We start from the raw sequence: 18,529 nt of genomic DNA, 5'->3' as shown, positions 1-18,529 counted from the left end.
CGAGGTCTCACACAGCACAGGGTGAACGTGGCTGCCCTGTCCCCAGGTCTGGGCCAGCTCCCTCGGCACCAGGAAGGTACCTGGGTGCTGCTGCCCTCCGCTCCATGCTTCTCAGGCCGACACGGGAGGAGCAGCCTGAGCTCCTTGTGCGTTGAGTAAGGACATACCCATCGGTTCTGCTTTGCCGTTGCACTGGGGGAAATGAAAGCAGGCATTTTATTTACCCCCTCGGCCGATTTGTCTTCGGCACAGATCACCACTGTCCCTCGAGGCTTCGGCACGAGGAGTCACTGCGGACGTGCCGGGACGTGCCGTTTAACGGGAGCGCGCAGCGAGCAAAGGCTCTGCTGCCACCCGTGTGAGCAGGGGGTTAATGGCACCGTGGCCCCAGAAGCTCTCGGGTGCCGTGTGCGCCCAGCAGCTGCTCGGATGCAGAGACCGTCTTGCAGGCTCTTCTCTGACATTCCCAGGCCCTGCCTCTCCCCGCAGGCACCTCAGCAACATGTCTGGCAATTCAAACAATAGCTTATGTAAGCAGGGCTTTAGTAAGAAATGATTTAGGAGCAAGGTCATTAGTAATTGTGGGTGCCTCCATGTCTCGGTTTCCCAGATGAGGCATAAAACAAGAGCCCAATTACTGTGGCTTGGGGAGTGATTTCTACCCATACCCAGGTTGGGCATCCAGAAGTCAGAGGCACTGAAAAATAAAAGCCCACACACCAGTAACTGTTCTTAAAAATTTTGGCCTCACCCCTTCATCATCAGGGTGCCTTTTTAATGCAAATCTGCAGCTGAAAATCTAAAGTTGGCTCCAAGTGACCAGCCAGAGCAATGTAAGATGCAAGGAGATGCTCTTGAGCTCCCCAGGGTCCCAATGAAGACTGTTGGCAAATCTCTGCCTTGGCGTGTAAGAAATTACTGAGGTTCATTCAAGAAGATGCATAAGAAATGCAAAACAAATGATCATTCCAAACATTGTTTTTGATATAAACATACAAGAATGTGTTCTCTTAAAATTTGATCATTTGCTGTCTCTAATCTTGCTGTAAAGCAGCACCCAGATAAAGCAATTGCATTAATAATTATGCTGGCCTTTATAGCTTTTTTTTGTGTGTTATTGCTAGCGTGTATTTCTGCAAAATCTTGGGAAGACAGCATCTCCTGCTCTGATAATCTTCCCCCCTTTGCTGCGCAGTAGGAGCAGTGGCAGCTGCTTGGACAGCAGGCAGAAATGCACATTCCATCTGTTTTTGACTTCTCTCTCCAAACAGCAAAGAACCCAGCCAGCAGCGTGTGAAAAGATGGGGGTTTTCTATGGATGAAGTGCTCAAGGACCCCATCGGACGAGACCAGTTCCTTCGTTTCCTGGAATCAGAATTCAGCTCGGAAAACCTCAGGTAAACCCTTTCTTGACTTGAACTGGAAAAACAAGGCTCATCATACTCTCGTGCATAGGTGAAGGGCGGCACTTGGACTCTGGTGAACTGCTAAAATTACCATTTTGAAAACAGCCAGATGGGACCTATGGGACTGCTACCGGTGCTTGTACTGGAATAGTCTAAAATAACACAGAAAGTGTTCAGCAGTGCCAGCATTGTCCAGTACCATATGTAGAGGTCTACCAGCAGATCCAATCCCTTCATGATTGTCTGTAGTGCTGGTGTAAACCTGAATTCAAAGCAAATATAGTGGTGTGTGCTCTGAGAAATTAGGGTTTTCAGGATTATACTTGAAACTTTGCTCTGTTGTGCAAAGTCCAGAGAAGGTGGGGAATGCGTTAATGCCAATGAGACAGGCAGCACGGGACAAGCAGAGGCTGATAATTCTTGACTGAGGTTTTGATAACCCGTGGCTGAGGTTATGGTTCAGACTCTCACCTCCCTGTGATGAAAAGTCAGGTTTACTGCTATGTTTGTCCATTCCAGTGCAATTAGGAGGATGGTTGTTAGCAGCAGGGCATACAGCATGGGCTCCCCAGCCACTCTGAAGCATTTGTGATGGTTTTCACCTGCATTCCCCCTGTGTGGTCCTGGAGATGCAGAAGGATCCAGCAGCAATGTAATTTTGCTGGGCCTTTGGTTTTGCGCCTATTCTTGTAGTGAGCGTAATGTTACTCTCAGTTTACACTTGCTACAAAGTTGATTGGGAGGGATTTAAGTTTTTCTTTGCTTTTCTACTTAGAGAACCAAATATATTAATAAAGTATGTGCCCAGTTGCCCTGTCATGGCAATCTCCTAGCCTGTGAGATCTGAGAGTGAGCTTCCCTGGAAGGTGCCTTTAAACTACATGGGAATTCACTATTGTATTTCCTTGCCCAGTGAGAAATACTGAAGACATACCAGCAGCAAACCAGAGAAAAATCAATATACTTTCATGTCTGTCATTTTTTAAAATCTGGAAGCTACTTGTACCATAAACAAGGGAGTGTTATTAAATTACATACGTGAGCTTGACATTGTATTGCTGAACAGTTATTGAACTTGTAAATGTTTACTGCGGGTATGTGTAGTGGTGCTCATTAGCAATTGAATTGTAGTGATGATGTGCAAAATTAGGGATCTCTATTGAAATACTCCTCAAATGGCTTTTCTGAAATATATCGGGGGTTGCACTATTGAAATTCAGCAGGTTTTACACCAGTGGGTGTCCCCACACTTATCCTACTCAAACAAATGGGGAGAATTTCACTGTTAGAAGGCACGTATTTATTTTTCACAGTCAGTCCCAGCTGCTGCTCCTGCTGATGTGCCATCAGATTTTGAGGTAAGCTGTATGAAAAGGATGCTGCAGAGCAGGGTGGTAGGAAGAGGTGAAATCTCGCATGCTTCCTGGCAGTCTGTGGTATCACTGTTGGTTAATATGGTACCATTGTTGCCATTCTTACAGCACCATTATCGTGGTTTGGCTGGTGTGGTATGATTATTACCTGGTGACATAGGATCAGTACTAGCAAACCTGCTTAGGGCTGTAGATGGCACTTACCAGGACCCAAAGGAGAAGTATTCATGAGGAAAGCTAGAGCAGGAGGGGCTGTGAGCCGAGCTGAGGAGCAGCAGTTAGGTTGTAAGGGAACAGGTATGGCAGAGAAAGCACTTGAATCCTCATTAGGAGCACGTGGTAGAAAGGAAGGCAGCTCCAGGATGCTCAAACAAGCCAGCAGAGTTTAACTTAAACCTAGCACCAGGGTTGGGGTCTGCCTCTGCTGAGTGACAGCTTGGAAACACCCGCATTGAGGCTCCCTTTACAGTCAGCAGAAGCTGAAGAGGAGCTGATGAATCACCCTGCGCTAGGGGAGGATTTGTTTCAGCCTAAAGTGAACATCTAAAAGCAGGGAAATTGCACTGCAAAGTGCCTGTCTCTCCCCACCATCTATAAGCCTGGAGAGACTAATTCAAATGACAGTGTCTGCATTGTAGATGTCTGCAGCCAAGTGAGATGCAACCCACCCAGAGCCTGCAAAGTTGCGAGGAACTCTGAGGACACGTCATCTAGCATCCCGTTAGGAAAACTCCCTCTGCAGGTATCTTGTAAGGACCCTTCCCACAGTAGCTGTGCAGAGACTTGGGAAGTGTCACCGTGGGGACATGGCCTCTCTGGGCAGAGGCAATGGGATCCTCATTAATGCTGGCACTGCGGTGTCCTCGAGGCAGAGCCAAGGGCGCGGGTGCTAGCGAAGCCCAGCCACAGGCCAGGAGATCTCTTGCAGTCTGCAGTTGCTTGAAGTGAAAGTCAGGAATTCGACAGCACAAATGGGGCCAGTTCTTCTCTCGTGAATCCCAGGCCACTGTGTGGGTAGCAGTGGGATATTTCTCTATCTTTCCAGCTGAGCAAATTGGTCCTGGTGGGGGTGGCCTGCGGGGCACTGTGTGAGAGAGCCGGGACTCGCTGACCTCCCACTTCTCTTTCTAGCAGGTTTCCGTGTCCTAATAAATTTGCAGGATCATGTCCACCAGTCTCCCGGGTTTGGCTGAGCCCTGTGGCTTATTTATTTGCTGGCAGCCCATTATTTATGTGAGAGCAGGAAAGCCAGTCGGTTGTGCTTTTTCTTTCTGTTTTTATTTTAACTCTTTTTCTTGCGCTTCTTTCTCCTCTCTGTCACTGTCTTTTGTCTACAATTTGTTTTGCCTCTGTTGATTTCTGAAATGCACAGAAATACAGCAGACAGAATGGCATGCTTCAATTAAAAAGAAAAAAATATAAAAGGCCAATAGAGAGCTGTATAAATTTTTTAAGACCTGCAAACCTCTTGAGACATCTTGAGATTGCTGAGATGTTCATCTAACTGGTGGACTGATTATTTTTTTTTCCCCAGAGCTTCAAAGGGTGTCAGCTGGAAAGAGGGACTGCTAGGTGGGAATAGGGGACACCGTAGTATTCCCCAAAGGGGAAGGAGGCAGCACACCTGCTTGTAGACCTAAGAGCAGAGCAGCCTGCACGTCACGGTGACACTCGCGAGATGTCCCTGCAAAGGTCTTTGGGAGAGTGAGTCACCTGGGAAAGCATTCTACCTGCAGGAACCCTCCGTGTCCTAGCGGAAGCCTTGCCAACCTTCCTTTCCGTGGTTTGCCTTGCTGCCGGGCCGGGATGGGTGGCTCGGCTCGGCGGGCGATGCTCGCCAGGCCCGGCACGCGGCCAGCAGGCGGCAGGGATGCTCCACCGCGCCGGCTCCTCTGCTCTCAGCGCCTCCTAATCCTGCACATCCTGCTCCTTTCCAGGGCAGAAACACCTGCCCTGCTCCTGCGAGCGCTGTCGGGATCCCTCGTGCATCCTGTTTATGCCCTGGATACCAAAGTGCATCTCGAGGTGGCTCCAGCAGCTTCCCCTTGGCAGAGAGTTTGCCTTGAACTCCAGGCTGCGGGGCTGCGTGCTGCTCTTTGATGTCTCTTGATTTTCAGATACCAGCCAGAGCGAATAGCTTTGAAATTTTTACCAAGACAAAACTCCCTCTTGCCTTGAAGAGGACAATTCAGCCTTGGGCATGAATTCACAATCGCTTGCAGTAAAAAGAGCTTGTTAGTGTCAGGTTGGTTTGGTTGGTTGATTTTCAGATTGAGCCAAATGGTTATTAAAAAGGATGGCAAGATGTCACTTTGTGCTGTTCCCAGTTTTCCCCACAACCATGCTTTCCCAGCCTGCTGGGAGATAAGCCCGTAGAAAATGCCCTGTGTAGCCATGAAGGTTTTCAGTGTCTCAGCTACCCTGAAATGAATCTTTTTTCTTTTCACTTTTTTTTTTTTTGTGTGTTCGCATACTAAGCTCACATCTGAAGTGGAATGATAAAATAATTTCCATGTGAAGAAAGTCATATTTGCCCTCATATCTTATCGCTCAGCGCCACCCTCTGCTTTGAGTACATGTGACAAATGGGGTGACACTCTTCAGATAATAACACATAACCAGGCAGGACATCAGGCAGCCTTATCTTAACATCTTGAAGAGTGAGAGGCCAATCCCACCCAGCACACACACTCATGCACTTGCACCTCCCCAGCCCAAAATGCTTCGTTTCTGTTTATAAAGCTAAACATTATTGTGAGCTCCTGACTCTGGAGGTACTGATGTGATCTCAGCACAGTCCCAGTTTGTTTTACCAGATGCATGGCAGGACATAAAAGCCTGGATACTGCACTGGCGGGAGAGCGAGAGGGGCTGTGACAACAGGGATGTGCACGGGATGCAGCAGGGCTGGTGCTGTGGCTGGAACAAGATGCTGCTGCATCCCTGCAACCTTGGCCATTGCTCGAGTCTGCTGAGTGATGCAGCAGGATCCCTTCCCAGAGATAGCGGGAGGCCAGGGATGCACAAGGGCGCTGCCCTCGCATGCAGAACGGGTGTCTGTCCATCACACTGGCAGTTTCCCTGTGCTGCAGCTAGCCAGGCAAAATGCGGCAGCAGCAGCAGCAGCAGCCGCGTTCGATTGTGGTAACGCCAGTGTTTTTGTGACATTTATGCAGTGTGCCAGGAAATCCTGCCCGGAGCTGGTAGGAAGTGGAGGGCTGAAGCAGAACATTAATTACCAGGGTCTGGCTCCTCCATCTGTCTGTTGCCCCCCATCAAAGGGGATTTTTTTCCATTTAGAAGAGACTGTATCTTTCTCCTTCCGCTGTGGGGGAGGATTTGCCTCAGTGGTAGCAAGCTGGCATCCTTGAGTAATTTGGGATTGGAAATCAGACTTTCAGGCCACTAGGGGCCAACCTTCTCCTGGGCTATCACCTGGAAGAGCACATTTCAGGTAAAAGTGATTAAACCCACCACCACCACCATGTTTTATTTCTAAGCTAAAAACTGGTCTAAATACTGATCTGTCTCATACTTTCAGAAATATTCCAAGACCTTTCGTTTCAAAGACTACAATGTGGATTATACTATTAGCCCTCCAAGGAATTGTCCCCTCTGTGTTCTTGGGCTTGTTTTAGTCCATCGGTGTGGATTTAGCCAAGAAAATATCCCTGTAAAATTGTCATGTAGTCATAACAGGATTCTGTTTTCACCTTTCAGTGACATCCATCTGAATACCGGTCAGTTTATAAGTCAACAAACAGAGAAAAAAAAAAAGAGATTTCTCTAAGTGCCCGTGCTACAACTTCACTCTGGGAATGATGTGAATACTAAGTTTGCTCTGTGTTTTTTATCACCTCCCAGCGACAGATCCTGCAGGCAGAAATTATAAGCAAATTCCAGCAGGGCTGTGGGAAGCAGGATCCACTCCCCCTCCTCCAGGTGTGTTGGCTCTGGAGGTTTCCCGCTTGTGTATCTAATGCCACACTGCTGTGGAGATAATGTGAATAGGAATGGTAGGGTTTGTATAAGAAGATATCACTTTTTAAAGCTGTTTTTTTAGATCTTAGCCACTTTGCAATGGTTTGGGGTGGAGTGTATTGCACCTTACACCTCCAGTTACAATGATACCAAGTGGAACTGTTTCCGTCAATTGAGCTGAGTGTAGGATTGGATGCTAAAACTGTGGTTTGGGGCTTTGCCCAGGCTTCTCCACAAACATCCTATCTGAAGGTGTCTCTCTCCCCCTCTCTTCCTTGTTTCCCTCCCCTTTTCATTTTTTCCCACTACTAGGTTTTGGCTGGCTGTCCAGGATCTCAAAAAACAACCTTTACAGGATGTAACCACAAGAGTGGAGGAAATCTGGCAAGAGTTTCTAGCTCCTGGGGCCCAAAGTGCTATCAACCTGGATTCCCACAGCTATGAGAAAACAAGCCAAAATGTCAAAGACCCAGGGAGATACACGTATGAGGATGCACAGGTTTGTTTTGATGTTATGGAACTATTGCTAATAAAGGCCCCAGTTCTACCACAATATTCTCCTTTCACATTGTTACCATTCACCTGTAAGAAAAAGGAGAGGCACAGTTGGAAGTGACTTTGAGGATATCTGCTCAAGCTGTGCAAATGATATTTTCTTTGAATCTATCAGTTATAGTAGGCTAACGTTTCTCCTCTGGGAACAAATGTTCCAAAATTTACAAGTCTGCAAGGTGCAGTGAGCTGGAGCAAAGTCTCAAAGAAAGCAAAGATGAAAGAATGCTGTAAAGTTCAGTTTGGCTTTCTGTATTCCCTGTCACTAAAGCCTGTCGTGTTTACAGAGTGGTTGATGGCATATCTGAATTCTGGTTGTGATAACTTGTTGTATCATTTATTGTTCTAATTAAATCCCCACACACATAACCCGCCCCCCAAACCCCAAGTGCAGCAAGTTCTCCAACACAACTAGAAACTTGTCCACCAGACAATACCTTAGGATAATGATAGGATAGGAGCAATGTGGTGTGCTTAATCCTTCCCTCCTAAGGGCCTCAGATTTATCAGAGAATTTTTTTCAGATAAATTGTGCACAGAAAATGCCTTCAGGAATACAGTTAATCTATGAAAAACTGCTACAAGGAAGAATTAAGACTGCATAACCTTCTGAAAAAAAAAGAGTGGAGTGTCATTGTATATAGGTTAACAAAGAAAGAGGAAAGGGATCATTTGGCGAATATTGTCAGGGACAATTAAAAGATATTCTGATAGTATTTATCAAAAACATGAAGTAAAACCCTACAGCAAATGAAAAGAACCTTTTTGTAATTTTTTTCCCTAAAATTGACATCCAAAGGCAGCCCTTCAAAATACTCTAGTAACAAAATATTGCTCAGTGTCTCAGGGGGGGATGTTGTGGACCACTTATACAAGGTTAGACAATGGATTTTTCAAGCTTGCATCAAATACTGTATTTTCCTGAATGCAATCCTGCTCCTTGGGGCCAGCATAGAAGTGATGTACACAGAGTTTCAACCCATCCCCTGTGACCTTCAAACACTTGAAATGTTCTTTCTAAAGCTGAGGAACACAGGAGTATGGAGATGTTCTGGCTATGGTGTATTCTTTTTTTTTTTTTGCTTTGCAGCTGTACTGAGCAAGAACTTCTGTAAATCTGCATTACCTGGGGAAAAAAAAAAAAAAGATGCTGGCCAAAAGCAGCCTAAAGCAGATAGGTGATTTAAGGGGGAGGGTATTGATTAAATTGATAAGTACTGAGAATAAGATGGATGTTTTGACAATGGGTATTTAATCAAGGGAAGACAGTGGGAATTTAGGCTTGGAGGGATCAGTTAAATGTAATTGCAATTCGAAGAGGAGTTGATCAAATCAAGCTGGATATCTTACAGTTAGACTGCAATTCTAGCTCCTAGGGTTAATCTTATTTCAGAGGGTTGTTTTTTTTTTTTTTTTTTTTTTTTTCTTGACGTCTTTAAAACTGACCGATTTCCCCAGGTCATCCAGTTTGGTTCTCGGAAAGAGAAGCACGAGGCAAGAGCTTCAGGCCCAGCTGTGGCCCCCTCGGAGCCCGCGTCGGTGCCAGGAGAGGATGGGGCGATGGGCAAGGTGAAGCCGGGCTCCCTTCTTGCCCATGGCAGAGCTCTCCGGGTAGCTCTCCCTGCCCACCTTGCCAACTCCGTAGCCTCGTAAATCCATGGCAGGTTGAGGTCCAGCTCCCCGATCGCGCTGGCACCGGAGGCCCAGGAGAGCTCCCACACATCCCACATTCCTACGGATTAAGCTAGATGCGGCCAGTCAAAACACCCTGCCGTGGGAAGGAAAATATGAGTTTGTCTTGTCCTGGGTAGCTGCAGCACAAAGAGGAAAACAACTTAAATGTCCTTGTGAATAAAGAACAAGGGGGGAAAAAAAGCAGTTTACAGAACAGTGCATTCTTTGAATGCCTCCAACTCAGGGGTACGAAGAGCTAGAGGAAAGAAAAGGGTTGGTTGGGCTGAGACGGAAATAAAGGCAGGTCCTGCAGTGGGAAAACAGGCAAAGGTGATGTGGCACCACAGCCCCTGTGCAGACCTGCAAGATCCATAATATGCTGGTTTGGCATAAAAAGCATAGGAATTAGAGCCGGGCATCATGCTTGGGAAGGGGAGGTTGAAACACAGCAAACTTTCAGGCTAGCGGATGTGCTATAAGCCAAGCTGTTTCCAGGTATTTAACACTAAGTGGATGTGCCTCTGTGTGCTGTCTTGGCTCCCAACCCTAGACAGTCCCCCTGATCCAGTGGGGACCAAAGCAGCTTTTAAGATAGGGATACCATGGGGGAAAGCACCTGCTCAATCAAACAGATCAGTTGAGCTGTTTTACGGGACTTAAGTTTCAATAAGAGCTACCAGCATCACTGAGCAGCCAGTGTGGGGCCCTGCAATATGAGGCAGCCACAAACAGCTCTAGAAAGCAAATATGTTCTAGTCCATCCAAATGTCTTCTTTTGGCTAACAAAGCTGCTGACAACCAGGCCAGTTCACCTTTAATAGGGGAACCCCAGCTTTAATGGGTAACCAAGTTGTGGCGCTGGCAATTACGTTTTATGTGCACAAACATTATTAGTTTAACTTTTCCACCCCCCCTCCCAGCTTCAGATATATCCTTCCCTGTAATGTTTTTCTGCTTTCAGAAAGTCTTTAATCCCTCTGTCAGTCCCACAGGCCTTGGCTTTGTAAACAGCTATTGCAAGAATGCATCGTGTTTCCTGATATTGATGGTTGGTTGTAGGGGCATTTACTGCCAAGGTTCAGAGCCAGGAGTACTAAAATAAGGTGAGCCACATAGTTGTTCTTGCGGTTACTTTTCTGTTTGCTTAGCAAAGTTTTTTCTTGTTGCTGTGTTTATTTTTCTTCTTTAACAAGTAAAACAGAGTTTTAAATTGACTTTCCCTTACCTGAACAAGCCAGTTATTGTTTTCTGTGATGATGATTCAGGGAAATAGAGTTCTAATCCCAGCTCAGTTAGGGATTTTAATGATATTGTGCATCTCCTTGGGTAATTCCAGAGCAGATTTAGACTGCCAGACTTGGAGTAGATCAAACTAGAAACGCACCTGGCACAGATTTGGGCTCAAGTCATGCTCTCAGCTGCCCCAAGTCTTGATTTGATTTGTTCGGTTTACATTCAAGGAGAGCTGTTCCTGTGTATCTGTTATATATATATACACACACATGCACACACATATAAGGCAGGCTCCTTCCCATTTGGGTTTCACAAAGCAACCTATGACCAAACAGCATCTAAATACGAGAGGCCCTAAGTATACCCAGCAGAGCCCTTAGGTGGATGGAACAAAAATAGGGAAGTGAGCATATGCAGGGTTGGGCTTGCATGCCTCTCACTGCACAGAGCCAAAGCTCTGAAGCAGACATCTACATCATAGCATATATTTAGTGTTACTTTCCTGAGATTTTCTTTTTTAAGATTTATACACATCACAAATCATAAAGTGCTGCATTTATCCAGTGCCTTGCCTTTTCATTTGTGGCGTTCATGTTTATGGCAAATACCTAACGTCTGGCTTTTGTCCAGCTCATGCCTTTCTGTCTGTTAAGGCATCAGGGAGTGACCTGCTCTCTACAGTATCTCCTCTCTGTACTGCACAGGCAGAGAAAGGGCTAGGAAAAGGCCCTGGGCGAGCTCTCACCTTGCACACACAGTGACAGCAGATCTTTCCAGATGAAAGATCATGACAGTGAAGTGACAAGAATGGTCAACATATGCACACAGCAGAATGATCTACCTGTTCCTTGGTGTATAGATCATGCCAGACAAGATAGGGTCCTGCATGAACAGTAGCAGTGTCTCATATGCCCAACACTCCTAACTCCCAAGTATCTCTAGCTTGCTTAAAAATTTGAGTGCTCAGGCTCTGCTTCTCTGGGACTTGTGTGCTGGTACTGTGCGTTGTGCTACTTGGTTGCAAAAAAGCAGCTGTATCTCAAGTCCTGAGCAAGAGTATTTCTTGTTCATGAGAGAGTCAGGGAGCAGCTGATGCTATTCTGTTTCTTCTTAGTTGCAAGAGAAAAGTGCTCATGGAAAAAAAACTACTTGTATCTGAGAGCCCAGGACTCTGTGAGTCCTCTTACGGTATGAATGTGACTTGCTGTCTGAATGGGTTCGCTGACCTAAGATTTTGTTTTGCATTTGTGATGTGGACTCCTAAGTCTTGAGCTCAGTTGTTGAAAGGCACGTACAAAATGATCTGCCCACAGATATCCTACAACCAAAAGGTTTGTGAGCTTTGGAATGCCGCAGATCTGTTTGTATATCCATTGTATATTCTCTGTGTAGGCATCCAAGAAGGGCTGATCACACCCATTTCCATTACCAAGATGCTGTATGCTGCTTTTTATTGCTGGTTGCTTATCTGTAGCTGAATTCTGCTCTGTTGTCATCTCTCACGGGACAGAAGATGTCCTAGTGCTACAGAATTTCATTTCTGATGTGTGGGTGTTTCTGCGTTTTCCCATCCATGGCAGAGCCCAGCTTTTTTGGCAGGATTTTTGCCACGGGAAATGTAAGGAGGAAGCTGCAGATGGCCTTGCACATGGTTTGGGCCAGAGTTGAATAGTTTCCATCCCATAGCTGTACCACAGCACATGTAGGAGTGCAGAGAGCCTCCTTCATCCCTGCAACTCCTAGATGTTGTATCTTGTTTGGAAAAGGGATTCCAGGCTTGCAGATCCTACCCGAGTCTCCCCCCTCCTCCCAGGCAAAACCTGTTCACTTGGGCCTTTGCCAGCAGCGAGGATTTGGCCCATATTGAGAGAATCAGCCCCTTAGCCCCGATCATTGTTCTCAAAACCTTAAAGCTGCTCATCTGGCTTTGAACTCCCGGCAGCCCCCCCCTGTCTCCCAGGATATCCCTGGCTATATTTAGGACTAAATCCTCCCGCAGGACCAAGCTGACCCCTTAGCCACGCTGCTCGCCGGAGCCCTTCGCCTCTGTCGGCCTCGCGCTGCGTCTGCCCCGGCCCCCCGGCAGCTCCGCGTGCCCGTTTGTACGGTTGAAGGTATGAAGTAAACCAGTTGTCTCATCGATTTACAGGGGAGCCAAAGCTCAATTTATGTGTTACTTTTATCAATGCATTTTCTCGGGCAAGATTTACATTGTGTCTCCAGCTATGTATCTACAGGGCTAAACAAAGGATTTCTGTGTATTACTCAAAATGAGCTCTCATTGCTTACAGTTATTTCTTCTGCTAAAGCTCCTTCTTACATTACTGTGCCTACAGCCCAATGTAATTTCATTTGTGGTCCAAAAAGAGGTTTTAGGCTTTTTAGTTTAGCAGGGAGGTTGGTCTATATTACAGTATAATTATTCATCCTCTTTTTTTTTTCCTTGGTAATGAAAACAACTTGGTTGAGTGTGAAGAAAATGCAGCAGCTAAAACTGTGGGTGTAAATTATTGTGTCACTTAAATAACCTGAGAGTGGCCAAAAAGATATAGCTCAAATTTTCCAGAGCAATTCACGCTCGGGCCAAGACCCTTATGTGTCATTTACCAACCTGAAACATTTCTTTCCTAAACTATAAATCAGAGGAAGCCTTGCACTCTGGCAGCAGCAAGAGTGCTCATTTACTGCTAGCTATGCTAGGTGGCAGTACTGCCTGGCACCAGCGAGGCTTGAGAAACGGGGTCCCTGGCAGGTTAATGCATTCGGACAGCTCAAAAATGGCAAAACTGCATTGCTGGGAAGAGTAAAATGCTAAATGCAGAGGCTGGAATAAGCAGATGCAGAGAAGTTCTTAGGGAGGATTTGGAGACATTAAGGGGGATTGGAATAAAACCCCATGTTTCACACACACAAAAGCACACACGCACACTTCTTATGAGATTCAGTTGGGACAAGCTTGAAGGTCTTTTCTTGGGCCGTGCACTGCATGCGTTGTCTCATCTGTATCTGCTACCGGCTCTTTCTGCTTCCAGGGTCCAAAGCGGCGTTTTTCCTGCCTTGTCAGGAGCACATTTCAGCAGGTAGCCAGACGGAGTGGCAATTAATCATTATTGCTCCTAAAGACCAATGTACCTGGTGGCAGCACAGGTAACCCCCTCTGTCCTGAGCAGGCATAGGCATTAGGTTTGGGCACAGCTCGTTAGGAAGGTGCTGATAGCAGTGTGCTACACTGTCCTGCTGCTCAGGCAGGATGCCTGCAGGTCCTCCCATCTTCCTGCAGTGGAGACAGCCCTCTGGAAAAACAGCCTTGGGCAGGTTGCCATCCCCCTAGTGAAGGCCACAGGGCGTTCACGGAGGCTGTGCTCTCACGTGTGGTAAATCCATCCCCAGCATGCAGGTAGAGCCAACATTAGCATTCATTGCGGTTCGCCATTATTTATTTAGTTATTTAATCTACCACTTTATATTGCTCGTGGCCTTCTCGCCTAATGGATTTGTCTGACATCCTGCAAATCTCCCGTTCAGCTGGCTGGAGGGGAGCTGCTAGGGCTCACACGCTTGCAACGCAGCAGGAGCGCCAAGTGCACTCTTAAGACCAGCTTCATGCCAAGGCTCAGTGGCAGGGTCAAGGGAAGCCCTGAACAATCTAAAGGCCAGGACGGGGATAGCTACATAGAGGAGGTTTATGATCAGTTTAGGAAAGGCAAAATGGGGCTTTGGAGCTGAAGTGAATCTTAACAGATTTTTTTCAGTCTTCCTGTAAGCCCACTGTCATAGGTTGAAAAAACGTGCTAACTAGGAAAACCTCTGCTTGAAGCAAGCAAAGAATATGAGATTTTTCCCCTTTCCTGCACAGCAGCTAAAGCTCATAATTGTGTTTAGGTAGGAAGAGGGGGAAATTTCTCTCAGCAAATTAAGATTTCAAGGCTTACTGGAATCCTATGCATATGCAAAGGTCACGAGACCATTGCAGGTGATCTTCACAGACTCCCAAACATCTCAGGCCTCTTGCAAAATGTCACAGTGGGTAAGGTGCAGGTGGGAGGCAAAATCCTGTTCTTGTCTCATACGCACATTTCAGAGGAAAGAGCCATGACTTTCTGCCAAAAAGAAATTTTCTTAATAGGCGGCAAATTCCTGAGCTTTATCAGGTGCTTTGTGCAAATTAGTTTTTGTTGTTGTTGTTTTTATCATTCAGTTTTTTCCCCTCACGTATCTGCCAGGTGTTTCCAAGGCCCTGCTTGGCTGCCACCCCCTGCCCAGCTCAGGGTCACAGCGCTTGGACGGCTGAGGGGGAGAGAGGCCCGAGATCGCATTGCAGCACGTTGATTTGAAGCAGGTGCAGCTTCGAGACAGCTTCTGCTGTCTCATCCACCTCCCACATTCCCATCTGCATTGCAAACTTTTTTGTTTTGTTTCCCTTTACCCCTCTTGTCAAGAAAATTTACAGAGCTTGTCCTTCTCCTTCTAAAGACAGGATATGTGAAGGAAAAAAGCAGAGAGATGCTGAGTCTTATCAAGTTTTTGTTTGGTTTGAGGTTTGTTTTTTTTTTTAACTTGTGTTTAAGCTGTAGCCAAGGTGGGATTTCCTCTTGGTTTCAAGGAGTGCTGTAGAAATGAAATTTTCTGTGATTTTCTTGGCTTGTTCCCTTGTTCCTTAATTCACTGAAGTGACAACATTTTCTCCTTTAAAATTTACTGTTTGTTCTCCTTTGTATCGCGCAGCGGTAACCAGCCATTTCTGGAGTGTAATTCTCATTATAGGAGCTTAAGCATCAGCAACACGCTTAGTACAGCTCATATCGCCCTCCGGCACTGGGCACTGTTCTTCCCAACACAGGCAAGATGTGGTTCAGGTGCACTAAACACAACAGGGATTTACGTTTTTCTAAAGATGAGCTGCTTGCAGACCCTATTGCTCCACAGTGTCTTAGTTCAGTGTCTGGGGAGGAATGTTTGGGAAGATGTGTAACATCAAACCTGTTCTACTCTTAGGAAACTTATAAGAGAATTGGAGAGGAAATCATCAACTCCAGCCCACAAATACAGGGCAGCTAAAGGTCTTGGAGGATCCCATCAAATTGAGTGTTTTTTTCCATTGGGTATTATTCAAAATAAGGAATGTTCCTTAAAGAAACTGTAATTCAGGCTGCTGAGAGCTTGTTGCTCCTGTCCTGCAACCTCTGAGGAGCCTCTGGTAAACACAGAGCTTAATGCAAGGTCTTTGCTTTGAAATTGGCCCACGCTGCTAGCAAGAGGTGACTTCTTTGTGCCCAGCCACGATGTCCTGAACTGCTGTGTGTCCAAAGACTGATGAAAAGGGGGATTCTTGGGAGCTTCCCAGTGGGAACAAGAGCACATTGCCAGTCACTTACCCATGAGTGCGTGTGCTACTTGCAGGGACGCCCGTGGCCATGGACCTTGCCGTGTTCAGGAGGAGGCTGTATGTGTGTCCCTGCTATATATGGTCAAATATACTCCTATAGATACAAAAGAGAGAGGAGAAGCACCATGTGGCTGCTTGGACATTTCTAAGGCACACAGATACTACCAGTAGAGTCCCATCATTTCATAAGCAGGTTATGGTGTTAACCTCCTTGAGATATCTTCTAGCTGTATCCAAATGACTCCATACTTGCTGGGCAACATGAATACCACCCGAACTCAGCAGCCTGCTCTTCCGGGGACATATTTGTCCCCCTTTTTCTCTGTAGCAGGGTGCTACCTTGTGTAATGGCTTAAGGGTTGGATCACTTGGGAAATTTAATTTGGTTGGTTGGTGTTTTTGACAATGTGACTCCCTGAGGAGTACTACCTTAAGAATTTGCCTTGCCTATTCAGGGAGCCAAAACTAAGGAGCTCATTCCCTTAAAATAAGCGGGTTTATAAAAGACAGAGTTCTCTCAGAAGAGGCATGGGAAGGCTTAAATTCTTTGCCAGCAGCCTCAGGTATGCCACGGAGCCTGCGAGTGTATAAATTGTACCACTAGAAATGCTGACTGTAGTTGGCAACTGCAACCCTTTGCGACTGTTTGCTGCTTCTCAACCACGAGATAAAGAGAAACAAAAGGAGCTGCTCAGTAAATGAGGAAGCGAGAGACCAGTGCATTGCCGTGATAATCCACAGTGAGCTAAAAGCCTGTGATACAGTGGGACATGCACGCACCTCTGCTAATAAGCCCGTTGCTCAAGCTTTATTGGAAGAACGTGCTCAACTGTTGCAGCTCCAGGACCTTTTATAATGCATTTAAAGAGCAGGAAGCTGCTAGGCAGTAACTGTAAATTCTCCCTAGAAAGTTGCAGATTCTTGAAATTTCAACAGAAAATAGCTTAGTAGCAGAGAATAGGTAGGCTGAAGATCCAAAGCAATGTCTCAGTCACGAGCATTTCCTGCAGCTTGGTTTGTTGTGTGACTGAACTGAGCACATACTGCAGCCACCATTTGAGCAGGCGCCCGTGTGGTGCAGTCTCAGGATTTTGGCTGCAGCTATGTAAGCTGCTCTGTAGTGTTGTAAATTGGAAGACAGTTTTTGCTGACCTGAGCAACTGGCTTAGATTTCCAGCAGGTGCTTTAGAAGTACAGTGCTGTGAAACAGGCCATCGGTGTATGGCCTGTGCCTCCAATGCAGAGCTTCTCACAGCCCTTGGGGTTCTGGCAATGAGGCTGGAAAGTTTGCTTCTGAAGCTGCGCGTGTCCCTCCCTTTTCTTATGCTCAGCCTTCTTGAGCAATCAAATCCAAGAAATAGGTTTTCATAATTTGAGTGTGGCAGAAGGCAGGAGTGGTGATGTTCAGTGATTCTCAGATGTAAAACCAGAGCAAACACCAACAACCCAGCGGTGGGAGCAGCTGGGCTGAGGGTGTGAAAATAGTTGTGTTTTTCACGCGGTGGATTCAGTTAAGAAGTCAGTTTGTGGTTTATTTTATCTCAAAAATGAAGTAGTTTTTCATGCTTTGCACAGTCAGATATTGAGTTTGTTCTGTTTTTAAGGTCAGTTCTTGACCTTAATGCACTTGTCTTGACATGAGCAAGAAGGATTGATCTTACTGTCAGGCAGGCGTGTTGTATGGCCAGCCACTCTCTGCTCTGGTTATGTTCCTCCTTAGGTGCAAACATCTAGCGTGGTCTGTCTATGCAGCAATGAAAACTGAATATTATTTTCCAAAAGTTTTTTTATCATTGCCCTGATCTCACCTCAGCCCCACAGCACCGGGCTCCCCATCCCAGCACCCTTCACACCTGGGTGGTGCTGTGAGGAGGATCTGTGCAAGGGGAGAGACTTCAGAGACCACTTTGACCCTTTAATGTTGTTGGACTGCAAGGCAGCTCTGCCTCAGCGAGGCACCATCTCTGTGCAGCTCTGCCTCATCTACCAGGTACAAGACACTGTAATGGGCCGTCTTCAGGGACATTAAAGGTAATTTTCAGTGGTCTTCAAACCAGTCTCCTTTTCCTGAGATGATCAGCTTCCTCAGGGTCCTGGATGAGAAAGGAAACAGACTTACAGGTATGCAGTTGACTCCCATACCAGTTGGGTTTGTACAGTTGGGTTGAACCAGCTGGGTAAGTTTGAGAGGTAAAAATACAGCTGAAACCATTGCAATACATTGAGCTCAGGTCAACTGAATCACAAATACGTGCTACTACAAGTATTTGAAAGAGCTGATGTTGAAACTCTTCATCTAACCTGAAAAATATAAATATTCTGATGACCATATCCATGATATATGCATTATTTTCTTTGTTCCCGTCTCTGGATTTGTAGCTCCTTCTGTCACAAATGAATAGAAATGGTATTCCACTATCCCACTGTTGGATGTGAAATCTTATGGCAATGCTGTAAGTGATAACATGAAGGTGTGCTTTCAGTTGAGCTTTTCCATGGTGGAAATGGAGCTTACCTTCACTAAATGACTTGATATTAGCATTTCCATCATAAACTCTTCTGTTCTTCTTCAGATAGATAATGCTATGGAAAAGGGAATTTGTTGTGTCTAAAAGCAAAGAGGGAAATGGGCCAATAAAAGTTATTCCACACCAAGTTGTATCTCAGGAGGTCCATTTTACATGGGTCATAGTAAATCCAGGGGCAGTTATGCCCATAATAGAACTATACACCAAATAGTGCAAGAAATCTGAATTAAGCAGTTCTTCTGTGCATGAACAAGTCATCATAGATTACCCCTAATGGTAAAGGTAAGGGGATTCTGCTTGGCTCGTTAACACTGTGAAATAAGCTGTGCAACTTAGTCCGTTTGGGCTTTTCTGGAGTTTCATGCACCATGACTGTAGGGCCGGTGAAAATATTTC

General features: G+C 46.0%; 1 protein-coding gene across 4 annotated transcripts in view; it reads left to right on the top strand.

The window, feature by feature from the left end:
- Positions 1 to 18,529, top strand: part of RGS6 (regulator of G protein signaling 6) — a 193,882-nt gene that overhangs the window by 152,846 nt on the left and 22,507 nt on the right. For all 4 annotated transcript variants that reach the window (XM_026038574.1, XM_026038572.1, XM_026038573.1 and 1 more), the window contains exons 13-14: positions 1,272 to 1,397; positions 7,073 to 7,259. In XM_026038574.1, the coding sequence (XP_025894359.1) occupies positions 1,272 to 1,397; positions 7,073 to 7,259 (313 nt within the window). The remainder of the gene's footprint in view (positions 1 to 1,271; positions 1,398 to 7,072; positions 7,260 to 18,529) is intronic.

Source organism: Nothoprocta perdicaria, unplaced genomic scaffold (assembly GCF_003342845.1).
Source record: "Nothoprocta perdicaria isolate Ctin4 unplaced genomic scaffold, notPer1 scaffold_213, whole genome shotgun sequence".
NCBI classification, from domain to species: domain Eukaryota; kingdom Metazoa; phylum Chordata; class Aves; order Tinamiformes; family Tinamidae; genus Nothoprocta; species Nothoprocta perdicaria.
The sequence above is the reverse complement of the archived record's forward strand: the minus strand, read 5'-3'. Positions and strand labels throughout refer to the sequence as shown.